Below are 14,814 nucleotides of genomic sequence, written 5' to 3'. Positions count from 1 at the left end.
AAGAAGCATTACCCATGTTATTTAGCATTTTCATTAGATGTTGTCATTGCTCAAATGAGAGGAGAAAAGCAGCACGATCACTGTCACTAAACGTTGAAAGAGGAGTACTTGGAAGAGCACCATTCCCTTATGTGCGATGGCTGAAGTGTTGGTGTGCAATGGCTGATGTGCATCCACTATGATATCGAACCTCGTGTTGTCCTGAGCCAAATCAACTAGGCTCAGACCCAAGGGAACCAATGAACAACAACAACAACAAAAGGAACAGCAACAAAAAAAGCAACAGAAACCATTCTGATGTTTCTGATGAAGTTTCTAATGGTTCTGATCCTACGCATACAATGCCATCATCTATGAATCTTGATGAGTTCAATGCAAGCCAAGACAGTCAAGAAAAGGAGGAATTAATAATGGAGAAACAGATACAAAAGCTTGAGACATCAAATAAACAAGAGAGGCCAACAGAAGCAACAAAATCAGACATGCAGCAGATTCTAATCAACATCGATGACCAGGCCACCTTGAGAGACCAGCCCAGACGTGACCTGAGTCCATGGGAGGACGTGGAGGGTAGAATTGGAATCTCTCTACATGGACCTTGCTGCCATGGTCCAAGAGTCTTCCTCACAGTCACCGGAGATGCACAGAAAACAAGGGCAAAGGTCGACCAGTCAACAGTCAGACGCTGACAGAAGGCTACTCTTACTTTTTGTTTCTGTTTTCATTTTAATGAGCACATGTACATCACGTGGGCAATATTACCGTTATAGGTGGTTGCTTGACGTGTATTTTCTCTTGCCATGATCATGTAATCTATTCCTATATATAGATGGCTTAATCATTGTAAAACCAAGTTTTGATTAATAAAAATTCAGAAATTCACTAAGGTTTTTCCTTTTCAATTGCTGTGCAATTGGGTTACCAAGGGTCAATCTACCCTTATTGGTTGTGCGTGTTCTTGAGTGTTCTTGAAGATCCCACACTACCCTATCCAAAGAAACTGATAACTCCATTGTGGATCAACGGAGGAAGCCTAGAATTGTGTGGTAGTGAAGCGTGGCAGTCTAGTTCTTACCAACACATTCTGAGTGCCAGTTCTTAGAATATCCCTCATCTTCGTATCACAATCTGATTTATGCGTTCAATTCTTCCTTCATCACGCATAATTGGATCAATTGGTATCACAGCAAGAATGTGTAGGGCCTGAATATCATCCTCATTTGTCTGTGAAGACGAATTCTCAACATCATTCCTGACTGATCAGAGAAATCAATACTCAGAGAATTAGGGCGATTTCTATTCGTGTGCAATTGCAGTGGCAAATCCCTGAAAAATCCGGTTGTCTTTCTTTCTTTTGTTAAATTTCTTTGTGAATTAATGAACCTAATTATATTTCTACACATTTCAATTGAATTTGATCAATAAACGTGTGTGCATTTGTCTGATACTCATAGAGAGTAATCTGAAACCCCCAAGAATCCAGTTCTTGAAGGGATTTCTGAACTCTGCGATTAATTTCTTCGCTTCTGTGCATAATTCATTTGAGTAAATAATCAATCATCATGAATATGGAAGAGAAATTTGATGCATTAGTTAATATGGTCACTCAATTGAATCTGACAGTCACATAATTAAAGAATGCTGCTCCAAAACACCAACAACCCAACGCTAACACTGAAAATGCGAGGGAGGATAAGTCCATGAGGGTTGATGTGCGTGAGTTTGATGGCACTTCACATGAACCAGAGACCTACATTGAATGGGAAAAGTGGGTAGAAAGATATTTTGAGTACAAAGACACCCACCCTGACCAACAATACAAAATTGCAAAGGTGAAATTGACCAAGCTAGCAGCAACCTGGCTCGAAGGTGGGCAGAGACAGAGGGTACGTGAGGACAGCCTAAGATTAACTCTTGGGAAAAACTTAGGAAGCACCTTAGGAGAAAGTATGTTCCATCCAATTACAAGTAGCAATTATACACTAACTAGAGCAACCTAAGGCAAGGAACCAAGTCAATGGCTGACTACATTCAAGAGGGAGAAAGGTTGACAGTGCTGTGCGAGATAGATGAACCTGAGGAACTGAAAATTGGGAGGTTCTTAGGAGGGTTAAGGGAAGATCTGAGGGAGAAGGTTGAGGTCATTCAAAACCTGACATATGAGGGAGCATGCAATAGTGCCTTGATATTTGAGAAGTCAGCAAAATGAAGGATCACACAACCTGCATACACACCCAGCAAAAACAGGGAGACCAACTACAAAGCACTTGCACAGAACCCTTCTGCCAGTAGGGTGATATAGCCTCTTAGCACACCTGCCTCCCAGCACACCTGGTAGTGCCCACATAGTGAAGCCACCAGCTGTTAGGGATAGAGAAGTGAACCTTAAGGACATTATGTGTTTTAAGTGCCATGGACATGACCATTACAAGAGGAATTGTCCCAATACACGAGCCTTTACACAAAGAGAATGGGCTGAGATCCACAGTAGGATTGGACCACAAGATATGTTAGTGCACACAGGAGGAAAAGAAGAGGTTAAGTTGCCACCCAAACCTGAGGATTAATATGAGGGATCCTTTAGAGTGAATAGTTTTGGTTATATGGAGAAAATGGAAGGCAACACTACTGAGGAAAGTGAGGACGAAGAGGATATAGAGCACGTTTACCTTGAGGAGGAGCTTCACAATATGTTGATCATTAATGGAGGCAGTGATTCCAATTCTGTGAGCAAGAAGCTAGTCAAAACTTTGGGATTAACCACTAAACCTCATCCTTGACCTTACAAACTAAGATGGTTGGATGATAGCACAGGGATTACAGTTAGTAAGCAATGTTTGGTGAACTTTAGCATAGGCATCTACTATGACCAAGTGCTTTGTTATGCTTTGACCATGGATGCTTGTCATTTGTTGCTTGGGAGACCATGGCAACATGATAGGAAGACCATGCACAATGGTTACACCAATGTGTATTTCCTAAGACATGAGGGTAGGACCAAGGAGTTGATGCCATTACCCCCTCACAAAACCATACCTCCTGTTAAGATCAAGCCATCACCCACACACTTAATAGGTAGAAAAGAGTGTGACAGAGAGCTAAGATCAGGGAACCAAGTGTTTGTGTTGTTTACTAAGGAGCTACCTTCCACATACACACCTATTCATCCAGCTGTTCAGGGATTAATAGAGGAATTCCAAGATGTTTTCCCCGATGATCTACCCCCAAGGTTTACCACCCATAAGGGGAATTGAGCATCAAATAGATTTAATACTAGGGGCACCTATACCTAATAAACCAACTTACAGGACAAACCCTAATGAGACTAAGGAATTACAAAGACAAGTGGAAGAGTTGTTAGCCAGAGGATATGTAAGGGAGAGTCCAAGTCCATGTGTTGTACCTACACTCTTAGTTCCTAAGAAAGATGGATCATGGAGAATGTGCGTCGATAGTAGGAGTGTAAATAACATTACTGTTAAGTACAGATTTCCTATTCCTAGACTAGATGACATGTTAGATGAATTAGCAGGGGCATGCTGGTTTAGTAAGATAGATCTTAGGAGTGGATATCACCAAATTAGAATGAGTGAAGGTGATGAGTGGAAAACAACATTCAAGACCAATTATGGACTGTATGAGTGGTTGGTGATGCCTTTTGGGCTAACTGGGGCTCCTAGCACGTTTATGAGGTTAATGAATGAGGTGTTGAGACCATTCCTTGGAAAATTTGTAGTAGTCTACCTAGATGGCATACTGATCTATAGTGTAACTGTAAGTGAACACCTTGAGCACCTTAGGAAATTGTTTGAAGTCTTGAGGAAGCAGCAACTTTATGGGAAAATAGAGAAATGTCCTTTCATGTTGTCTGAAGTGAATTTGTTAGGATTCATCATTGGGAAGGAAGGAATTAAGGTAGACCCTGTAAAAATAGAAGCAATTACCACCTGGCCTACACCTACAACCATCACACAAGTGAGATCCTTTCATGGGTTAGCGTCATTCTACAAGAGATTTATTAAGAACTTTGGTTCCATCATGTCACCCTTAACCAAATGCACAAAGAGAGGAACTTTTGAGTGGACTACTGAGGCCCAAGCAGCCTTTAAGCAAATTAAAGGGTTGATGTGTAGGGCACCTATTCTTAGACTACCTGACTTCACTAAACCCTTTGAGGTTGAGTGTGATGCTAGTGGAAAGGGGATTGGGGCTGTGTTGATTCAAGAGGGAAGACCTGTTGCCTACTTTAGTGAAAAACTAAATGGTAGTAGACTCAACTATTCTACCTATGATAGAGAATTTTATGCTATAGTAAGGGCATTAGAAACATGGTCACGCTATCTGAAAGTCCAACCTTTCATCCTACACTCAGATCATGAGTCACTTAAGCACATCAATGGACAAAGTAAGCTGAATTCTAGGCATAGGTAGAATTTCTTTCACATTTTCAGCTAAGTATAAGGCAGGGAAGGCTAATGTTGTAGCTGATGCTCTAAGCAGAAGATATCATTTACTAGCTATTTGAGAAGCCAAAATCCTACGGTTTGAGATGATTAAGCCTTTATACCTTGAGGATCCTGACTTAGGGGACATATATGCTGAGTGCACACAGCGGCCAAGGGGACCTTTCTACATACAAGATGGATTTATGTTTAAGAATAATAGGCTGTGCATACCTAGATCACCATTAAGGAATACCCTAGTCAAAGAGGTACGTGAGGGAACATTAGCAGGGCACTTTAGTATTCAGAAAATATTAGATATGCTAGCACAACACTTTTTCTGGCCTAAAATGTTGGGCACAGTGGGTAAGCACATCCTAAGATGTGAAGTTTGCATGAGAGCCAAATTAACCTTTCACAAATGTGAATATAGACCTCTACCTGTTGCTAGCCACCAATGGGAACATGTGAGAATGGATTTTATAGTGGCCCTACCTAAGACAGCAAGAGGGAAGGATGCAGTAATGGTGGTAGTGGACAGATTTTCAAAAATGGCCCATTTCATACCTTGCAATAAAACTAGTGATGCTAGGCACATAGCAAATCTATATTTTGATGAGATAATTAGGTTGCATGGTATACCTCAAAGCATTGTTAGTGATAGGGACTCCAAGTTCTTAAGCACTTTTTGGACCAGCCTATGGACTATGTTGGGTACTAAGTTGTTGTTCAGCACTGCATATCATCCTCAAACGGATGGACAAACAGAGGTAACAAACAGGACCTTGGGAAATATATTGAGAACAATAGTTAAAAAGAACACCAAGGATTAGGATGAAAAATTAGCCCATGCTGAATTTGAATATAACAGATGCCCCAGTCTGACTACTAAGTACTCACCATTTGAATGTATATATGGCTTTAATCCTATGACTCCTACAACTTTAGTTTGTTTACCGTTGCAAGAACGAGGAACATGGAGTGCAGAGAAGCAAGTTGCTGAAGGACAGAGAATACATGCTCAAGTTCAAAATAACATTATGCAAGCTAATGCCAAGTACAAACATAAAGTTGACGAAGGATTCAAGGATGCAAGGAGCTTCAAAGTGGGAGATTATGTGTGGGTACACCTGAGGAAAGACAGATTTCCCAAGCATAGGAGCAACAAGATCTAAACCCAGAGCAGATGGACCTTTTCAGATCATTGCTCAAGCAGGGGACAATGCATACACAGTGGATTTGCCTACCAGCTATGGTGTATCTCCTACATTCAACATTGGGGACCTAGCTCCTTATTACATAGACATAGAATGAGGGCAATTCCTTTTCAAGAAGGGGGGATTGAGCCAAATCAACTAGGCTCAGACCCTAGGGAACCAATGAACAGCAACAACAACAAAAGGAACAGCAACAAAAAAAGCAACAGAAACCATTCTGATGTTTCTGATGAAGTTTCTAATGGTTCTGATCCTACGCATACAATGCCATCATCTATGAATCTTGATGAGTTCAATGCAAGCCAAGACAGTCAAGAAAAGGAGGAATTAATAATGGAGAAACAGATACAAAAGCTTGAGACATCAAATAAACAAGAGAGGCCAACAGAAGCAACAAAATCAGACATGCAGCAGATTCTAATCAACATCGATGACCAGGCCACCTTGACAGACCAGCCCAGACGTGACCTGAGTCCATGGGAGGACGTGGAGGGTAGAATTGGAATCTCTCTACATGGACCTTACTGCCATGGTCCAAGAGTCTTCCTCACAGTCACCGGAGATGCACAGAAAACAAGGGCAAAGGTCGACCAGTCAACAATCAGACGCTGACAGAAGGCTACTCTTACTTTTTGTTTCTATTTTCATTTTAATGAGCACATGTACATCACGTGGGAAATATTACCGTTATAGGTGGTTGCTTGACGTGTATTTTCCCTTGCCTTTTGATCATGTAATCTAGTCCTATATATAGATGGCTTAATCATTGTAAAAACCAAGTTTTGATTAATAAAAATTCAGAAATTCACTAAGTGTTTTTCCTTTTCAATTACTGTGCAATTGGGTTACCAAGGGTCAGTCCACCCTTATTGGTTGTGCGTGTTCTTGAGTGTTCTTCAAGATCCCACACCACCATATCCAAAGAAACTGATAACTCCATTGTGGATCAACGGAGGAAGCCTAATTGTGTGGTTGTGAAGCCTGGCAGTCCAGTTCTTACCAACACATTATGAGTGCTAGTTCTTGGAATATCCCTCATCTTCGTATCACAATCTAATTTATGCGTTGAATTCTTCCTTTATCACGCATAATTGGATCAAGTCCTTACACCACGAGAACCACACCAGGGTTGAGTATTGCTATTAGTGTTGAATCAACTATTCTTGGAAGATGTTGTCTCTCGGTGAGATGAACTTAAAATAAGAAGCTCAGATTCTCAAGATTTTTATATAGAACAATTTGTAATGTTAAATTAACATATATCATCAAAGAATGACTATTGAAGTGGTTTTGCATTTATATACAAAGTTTTACTTGCAAATGTGACTTTTAAATGTTAACAAAAATAATCTAGTCCCTTTCATTTGTTCTTTTCATTAATTTTTTCTTACAGATTCCAATGTAAACTTAAATGTTAAATAATTTTAATTGTGAGATACTATAAATTAAGAAACTTGATATTGAAAAAATATATATTATGATGAATATATCAAAATCCCACAAAAATATGTTTTTTCATATAGATCAATGAGACATCATAGTCAAAGTGTGATACTATATTCGTAAATTTTATTTGAGAAGAATACATGAAAATGTATTACTGAAATCTCATCGCAATAGAGAGAGAAAAAAGTGTATCAGTAATTGTCCACTTAAGAAATATAAAAGGAATGCATTAGTGATTGTTCATAAAAGTCTTATATAACTCGAAACATTTAGTTCCATTTCACAAACTAAACATCAATTGAGATACCCATTAGAGAATTTCATAGGACATTGATAATTGATATCCAAATTTGATTAGTACTTCGATTAGCAACTAATGTTCATATTAATCTTCATATTGTTCACATTATGATGAGATTAAGAGCTAAGCTCAAGAAATCTTAGGGCCATAGGATGCTTAGCATCGGAAAGACGATGAGGTGGCAAAACTTCAACAATGGCACCATTTACCAAAAGACAAACCAAATCAGCCACTCTTTGGACTTGCCTTATGCTATGTGAGACCATGATGACTGTCATCCCTTGGGTTGTCTTCAATTTAATTAGAGCATCCTCTATGTTTTGTGTTGATATTGGGTCCAAGGCACTTGTTGGCTCATCTAATAGCAATACCTATAACCAATAGCGTAATATTAGAGATATCTTAAAGCAGTAGAGCTACGATAAATTTTACATTTGATCGGATTTATTATCCGAGGTAGTTGATCGCCTAGGGCCCACTGAAATAAGAGGCCTCAAATTAATATTAAATATTGCTATTCAGGTTTGGTTCTAAGTAATACTTTTTAAGTGATTTATTTCTAAACCTTTTTTCTATATCTGATGTAATATAATGTTACAATATATTTTGAATTATTTTCCTCGAATAGGAAAATCTTTTATCTTTTAATATAATAAAGGGTCCCATTTAAAAATAAATCGCAAAAATAAATAGGGTCTGAAAAATATTTGCTCCGCACTTGTTCATTATGTACTTCTATAAATTAAACTAATCTAAGTTAGAGCCAGAACCTTTATCAATTCGTTCTATAATTTAGATGGTCTTTGTTGTCGAATCTTAAGAAAATCGAATTTTTTGTACTAAATCATAAGAATATAAAAATGCATAATGGTTGACATTGGAGGATTACCTCAGGTTCATTAGCTAGGGTCCTAGCAAGTGCAACTCGTTGTTGTTGTCCGACAGAGAGCTCATTCCCATTTTTGTAAAGAAAGGAATGATCAAGATCAGCAATACTTAACAATTTTTGTACTTCCTCATCACTTAATTTATTTCCCCGCAACTTTGGTCCATAACGCACGTTATCAGCCACACTTCCTGCAATGACCCTCTTAATTACATCAACTCTAGGCCCATCCAAGGTTGTCCTTTTCGACTGGTCGCTAAATTTATATTTTTTTTAATTGGGCGATGACCAGGCGGTCGCTGGCGGTCGTCAGTTATGACAATGCGCTAGCATCATTTTTTTAGCGTCGAATTGGTTAGCGAGTAGCAAAAGTGTCTCGCTTGGTGAGACCTTCTGCCTTCGTAGAATTAATATGGTAGCTAATAGTTTACTCAAAGCTAAATTTAACAAATTTTAAAAGACAAAAATCCATAAGTTCAAAACATAATTACACTTTTTAAAATAAGCTAGTTGCATAATAAGACAATAATAGAGGTCGTGGGTAGGAGTTTAGATGAGAGTAGACCTTTAAATTTTGTACATAAATATAACCTTTTTAATATTAGAATGATGTGAAAACAAAACATTATTATAATTCCTCTTGTTGCCTATCTTTCGCCATATGAATATTATCCCAATATACTCTTATAAAGCCAAAGAATTTAGGATTATTAATCAAAACGGATTTGGAAACAAAAATTTTTTAATTTGCATTTTTAAAAAAAAAATGAGACCATAATGCGAATTGTCGTAACAATTTATTTTTGGATACACAGTATTCGAACTAGGGAAGAGAAAGGCTAGGCGAGGAATATCAAAAATAAACTTTATGCATGTTCCAACTGAAATAAGAGGTAACATTGATTTTAATGTATTAAATTTAAAAAAATAAAAAATTTGAACCTTTAAAGAGTGCAGGAAGTTGGAAGAGCATGCCAACACGTCGACGAACAGAGAGGACATCAATATCGCAAATATCACGTCCATCCAAAAACACACTTCCTGCAGGTGGCTCCCATAATCTGTTAAGTGCCCTTAGCAACGTTGATTTCCCACTACCACTTGGCCCTATAATTCCTACTATCATACCCTTTGGTATCTCCAAGTCCACCCCATCTAATATGCACACTCCCTTATCAGATAATTTTCTCAATTTCTTTATTACTATTTTCCTTTCTCCTCCATCATTATTACTTTCTATTTCATTTTGGTCAACGCCATCCTCGATTTGAACAAGTAGGTGTTCATTAAAGTCAACTCCATCCATTTTATAGAACTTGAATAAATTTATGGGGAAAATTTTTTTTAAAAAAGAAGGAAATATTGAGTTTAAGATTTAGAAATGGTGAAAGAGGGAAAAACGGAGGGTTATTATTACAAAGATTGAGTAGTGGGTGGTGACATGGTTTGTGGAGATGTTGAGTAGGATATAGTGTAGTTTTATAAAAGTTGACATATTTTATAGATTTGGGAGACGAAAAGGAATGTTGTTGTAAAAGTAAAGGAGGAAGAGCCTACTCCGGTGTCAACCGAATAATATAGTATTATATGAGGATGCTTGGATTTTGTCTATTGGGTAGAGTTGTGGGGGTAACATGCCAACATACTTTTGACTCTTTCTTTCTCTTATCATCTTCGAGTTTCCTTGCTTGAACCAAAGATGCAATAAAAAGTAGATCATTACTTTTTTCAAAGTTATTTTACTTTATTTGAAATTATGCTTTGTGAGTTGGGGTGGATATAGGATTCCATAGATGGGGTTGTGTGATTAAGGTGATGTATTTATTTATTTTATTTTGAAAAATGTAACTACTATCAACATATTAGTCCTCATAATAAATCGTGATAAATGCTAAAATTTTTGTAGTTTATTATACCGTTCTATTTCAATTATCTTATATGGATAGTACTTCCTTCGTTCCATAATACCCGCTATATTTTCTATTTTTGGCAATTTCATGTTACTTGCTACAATTCCGTTTTTAGTAATAAAACAATCATTTAAAGTTCTACCTACCCTATTTTTATCCTATTCTATACTCTATACTCTATAATAAAATACTATATTATACTCTATAAAGTAACCTAACAGCCTATTTTTCCTTTTTCTTTTTCAATTAACAATAATAAAAGACTATACTCTATAAAGTAAACAATCAGCTATAGTATAGGTCAATCACTTTTCTTAATACCCGTGTCCATGTAAATGTAGCGACTAAAACGAAACGGAGGAAGTATGTGCTATATGCCACAAAGCTTAAATTATTTTGACCATCTAATTGGTGGATATGTAGATATCCATTAAGAATGTATATAATTTCATACCATTCATATATTGTAAAAAAAAAACAATCTAAACTAGTGATTTCTTGCATATTTGCTAATTGCATTAAGTGACAACTATTTGCATTAAAAAAAACTCCAGTGTTTGATGTATTGATGAAATCCAAACAAGCAAAGATGTACTTTTTGGAAAGCGAGGAGTTCTTTTCTTAAAAATCATTAAAACTCGATTAAATATAACATAATAGAAATCAATAATTTAAACTCCAGTTCAGTGTTTAAATATAACATAATGGGAATCAACGATTTCTTCCATATTTGCAAATTTGTAGGTCTCCTACTAAAGCCCCTCAATGAGATCACATTCATCCTTATTGAGGAGTTCCATGGGTTTACAAGACTTATCGCATATGTATAGCGAGATTGCAATTCTTGCGCTAATGAGATTTAGGATTTTCTAGTTTCCTTTGATAATTATTTTTATTTTATAAAAAAGAATTTTGAAAATTTTTTCGACATTTGTGATGCTTAAAATCAATGCAATATAACTTAGGGTCCGTTTGGTTCAGTGAGCAGGATTGGAATGGTATGGAACCCCATACCAGGATGGTATGGATTCAGAACCCCATACCAGACTAAGTTTGGTTCAATCCTGTAATGGATATTCAATCCATTCACACTGTTTGGTTCAATTATGGAATGGATTCTCTGTCCAGTTTATATATATATATATATATATATATATATATATATATATATATATATATATATATATATATATATATATATATAGATACATACAAGTCTACATTTATTAAACACACAAATACATACACACATATTATGTTGCAAATAGACAATTACCACTAATTAAAAAATACTAGTTCAATACATTTTCACTCAAAATGGTGTCAATACATCTCCACACAAAAAGATTCCAATATATGTTTTTGACAACCAAACACAAAGTGTACATAATTTATAAGTTAAGCATTTTCATTACATCACTTATCCAAGTTAGGATGAATGAGGTTGATTATAAACTCTTTCTTCCACTCATCATCCGGGCATTGGTAAAAGAGTGAGAGTTCACATGGATTGGAGGCCAACCTCTTGGAAGCTTCCATTATTTCAAATCTTGTCAATCCTTCTATGCGACGCAATTGACTAACCAAATTTTCTTTTTTATTTTCCTCAACTTCTTCGCAAGCCATGATAGCTTTTTCAGGTAGTTGTGTAGTAGAGAAGGCACTTGAAATGGTAGACATGTGCTTGTTCATCTCATTCATATGATTTGAAAAGCTAGAAGACATATTGTTAAAAGAAGAAGTTAAGTCCACAACCTCCAGCTTCTTCCTTTTCCTTCCTAGTTCATTTGGAGCCTTTTCTTTTTCGCCTTTCTTTGAAGAAGGTTCACTTGGAGTTGATTCTTTTGACTGGTTGACGGACTCATTATCATCAAATTCATCGTCTTCATCACTACCACCCTTATCTAGTTCAATGGTCTCTTTCTCTTGATTGTCAACAGCTTCGACAAAAGTCTCAGATTGCACTCCAGTAGCTCGATCGGCACCAAAGATAATTGACAGTTGATCATAAAATGGAAAAGGAACATTCCATAATCCTTGAGCATTTCTGTGTTGCTGAAATTAAACAAGATTTGGAAAAAAAAAGATACGTCATTTACAATATGTTATAATTTCTAACAAATTGTAAACAAGTCAAAGTATTTGTGTACCTTACAAAATTCTTCATAAGATTGCCTTTCACAAACAATCATATTCTTTTCATTATCCCAAGAAAAACCAGAAGTGCGAAACATTTCAGTTAGCACATTATATTTATCCTTAAACCATTTGATTTTTGATTCAATATGGGGAATAGCTTTCAACCCACATCCGGGAAACTTCTCATTCAATTTCTCCTCTAACTTACTCTTGAAACCACCTTTGAAACTCCCATCAGCTTTCCATGAAGGATCAGCACTCATCTCCAACAAACCATTAATAAAACACTCTTCCTCAGATTTATTCCATGATCGCTTGTTTTTCCCTCTTCCACTTTGAACAAATTGACCAACATTCATCCTATACAACAATGATGTATTAAAAAAAAGATTACGAAATAAGGCTATTTTCTTATTTGCAAGATAAAATAAATAATCCAATTACACCATAAAAAAATATGTCAACACCATAAAATTCGATTACATCATAAAAAGGAATACCCAAACATAAGTCCAAATAAACTAAAGAAACATTTATGTTTGGCTACTATGCCTAAGTCTCCAATTATTAAACATAGTTTGTGCTAAGTTATTCCGATAAGCAGTCCAAGCATCCGTAGTAGCTATTTGAGTAATCAAATCAACTTCATCATGTAGGCCCTCATCATCACTTTCACCTTCTTCACTATTGGAATCCCAATACATTGTGTAATCTGTTGGCATATGTTTTCGAATAAGATTGTGTAATAGTACACATGCTTGAACTATACGCCCATGAGTACGTATTGGAAAGAAGGATGGGGTCCTAAGAATACCCCACCTTCCTTTTAATAGTCCAAAACATCTCTCAATAACATTCCTTGCCTTAGAATGTTTCATGTTGAAGTACTCTTCCGCACTAATTGGTTGTCGGTCCCCCCACTCTTTAAGGTGATATCGATGACCTCTATATGGTGCTAAAAACCCTTCACAATTCGTGTATCCTGCATCTACCAAATAGTAGGAACCTTGACATATGGAAAAAAAAAAAAGGTCATGACATTGCTTATTGGACTCCACAATATAAAATCTAAAATCTAAGTATGATTACCTTGCGGCACTTTTAAACCATTAGGCCTAGTAATAGCATCTCGAAGGACACGACCATCATGAGCGGATCCTTCCCAACCAGGTTGAACATATATGAACTCCAAATTAGGGTTACATACACCTAACACATTCATAGCAATAGAACCTTTCCTTGTCCGATATCTTGCTCTATCCTCACTTGGCACATGAACACTAATATGAGTGCCATCTAAGGCTCCTAAACAATTCTAAAAAAAAAGTTAAGAGGGATAAGTTTTACAGTAAACAAAGTGGATAGATTTTTAAATAATATAGATGAAATTATGTTATTACCTTAAAACATTTCCATCTATCCACTTCACAATCTTCTGTTATAGGTGTCGGCTTTTTTAGCAAGTGTGTATGTAGTTTTAACACGGCAAGAAGACATCGGTGGAAGTTTCTACTAACACTTTCTCCACTTCGAAAGAAATGACTTCTAATTGTCCTATTTTTCAAATGATGTGCCAACGTGTACAAGAACATAGCTACAATTTCCTCCAAAGACATATTTCGAGTGCCATTTAAACCACCGACATCTCGAACCATCTCACAAAAGGACATAAAAGGTTTTTCTATTCACACGAAGTTCACTTTTGCAGACTATATCACTATCCTTGATTAGTGCATCCAAGTGCTTTTGTCTAAGGTGTTTCTTCTCACTTTTGCTATAACGTGGTCGTTCAATTTCATAAACAATTACACCCATCATACACATCACCAAGTACATGAGTGTGACGACATTGTTAACAACCATGAGAAGTACAAGTAATTCAATTTGTCTTTTCTTCCTTCTTCTTACTATGGCTAATTGAGATGGAATCATTTCTGTGAATGTATATATGCATCATCAAATTAATCTATCAATCATTACTATGGCTAATTGACATTGTTAACAAACTGAGCATTTGAATTAATCCAGTACAAACTGAGCATCATCAATTTCATAAACAGCCTAGATTCGTATGCTCCAGTACAAACATCCAGTATAAACTAATCCAAAAAATTCAGCAATCTCCAGTACAAAAAATTCAGCAAGCAAACCCAACTCCAAATTGCTTGGAATTAATCCAAAAACCTCAAACAAACAAAGAACAACGCGTAAAGAATCAAACTTTAATGAATTATGAGATGAATAATTGAAAACCCAATTCCAAATTTCTTGAAATCAATCCAAAAACCTCAAATAAACCAAGAGCAATGTGTAAAGTTTCAGACTAAATCAATCTCACAGACTTTCTTGGCAAAACCCAATCAAGAAAACAAAGCAATCAAAAGAAAAATTCAGCAAACATCCAGTACAAAAAATTGGTCCTTTAATCGAATGAATAAGCAATCAAAACATCAAAACAAAGCAATCTCCAATA

General features: G+C 36.4%; 2 protein-coding genes across 2 annotated transcripts; both read right to left on the bottom strand.

Moving 5' to 3' along the window:
* Positions 1-7,341: 7,341 nt before the first annotated feature.
* LOC130809495 (ABC transporter I family member 17-like) lies at positions 7,342-9,894 on the bottom strand. Its single transcript, XM_057675293.1, has 3 exons — positions 9,235-9,894; positions 8,296-8,483; positions 7,342-7,777 (listed from the first exon to the last, which is right to left on the bottom strand). The coding sequence occupies exons 1-3, from the start codon at positions 9,596-9,598 to the stop codon at positions 7,523-7,525; spliced, it is 807 nt and encodes a 268-aa protein (XP_057531276.1). The 5' UTR covers positions 9,599-9,894; the 3' UTR covers positions 7,342-7,522.
* Positions 9,895-11,163: 1,269 nt separating this feature from the next.
* Positions 11,164-13,998, bottom strand: LOC130808327 (uncharacterized). The gene is made up of 6 exons (XM_057673805.1): positions 13,742-13,998; positions 13,431-13,656; positions 12,915-13,347; positions 12,353-12,701; positions 11,623-12,257; positions 11,164-11,266 (listed from the first exon to the last, which is right to left on the bottom strand). The coding sequence occupies exons 1-6, from the start codon at positions 13,994-13,996 to the stop codon at positions 11,164-11,166; spliced, it is 2,001 nt and encodes a 666-aa protein (XP_057529788.1). The 5' UTR covers positions 13,997-13,998.
* Between the last annotated feature and the right edge of the window lie 816 nt (positions 13,999-14,814).

This window comes from Amaranthus tricolor, chromosome 3 (assembly GCF_026212465.1).
Source record: "Amaranthus tricolor cultivar Red isolate AtriRed21 chromosome 3, ASM2621246v1, whole genome shotgun sequence".
Lineage (NCBI taxonomy): Eukaryota > Viridiplantae > Streptophyta > Magnoliopsida > Caryophyllales > Amaranthaceae > Amaranthus > Amaranthus tricolor.
The sequence above is the reverse complement of the archived record's forward strand: the minus strand, read 5'-3'. Positions and strand labels throughout refer to the sequence as shown.

What these genes read in the sequence shown, in the direction of transcription:
- LOC130808327 (XM_057673805.1), bottom strand. Translation starts at nt 13,996, where the DNA reads ATGGTTCGAGATGTCGGTGGTTTAAATGGCACTCGAAATATGTCTTTG. An exon ending in TGGTTTAAAAGTGCCGCAAG is followed by an intron (nt 13,348 to 13,430) that starts GTAATCATACTT and finishes CCATATGTCAAG; the next exon opens with GTTCCTACTATTTGGTAGAT. An exon ending in AATAACTTAGCACAAACTAT is followed by an intron (nt 12,702 to 12,914) that starts GTTTAATAATTG and finishes ATTGTTGTATAG; the next exon opens with GATGAATGTTGGTCAATTTG.
- LOC130809495 (XM_057675293.1), bottom strand. Translation starts at nt 9,598, where the DNA reads ATGGATGGAGTTGACTTTAATGAACACCTACTTGTTCAAATCGAGGAT. An exon ending in ACTTCCTGCACTCTTTAAAG is followed by an intron (nt 8,484 to 9,234) that starts GTTCAAATTTTT and finishes GGGTCATTGCAG; the next exon opens with GAAGTGTGGCTGATAACGTG. An exon ending in CCCTAGCTAATGAACCTGAG is followed by an intron (nt 7,778 to 8,295) that starts GTAATCCTCCAA and finishes TATTGGTTATAG; the next exon opens with GTATTGCTATTAGATGAGCC.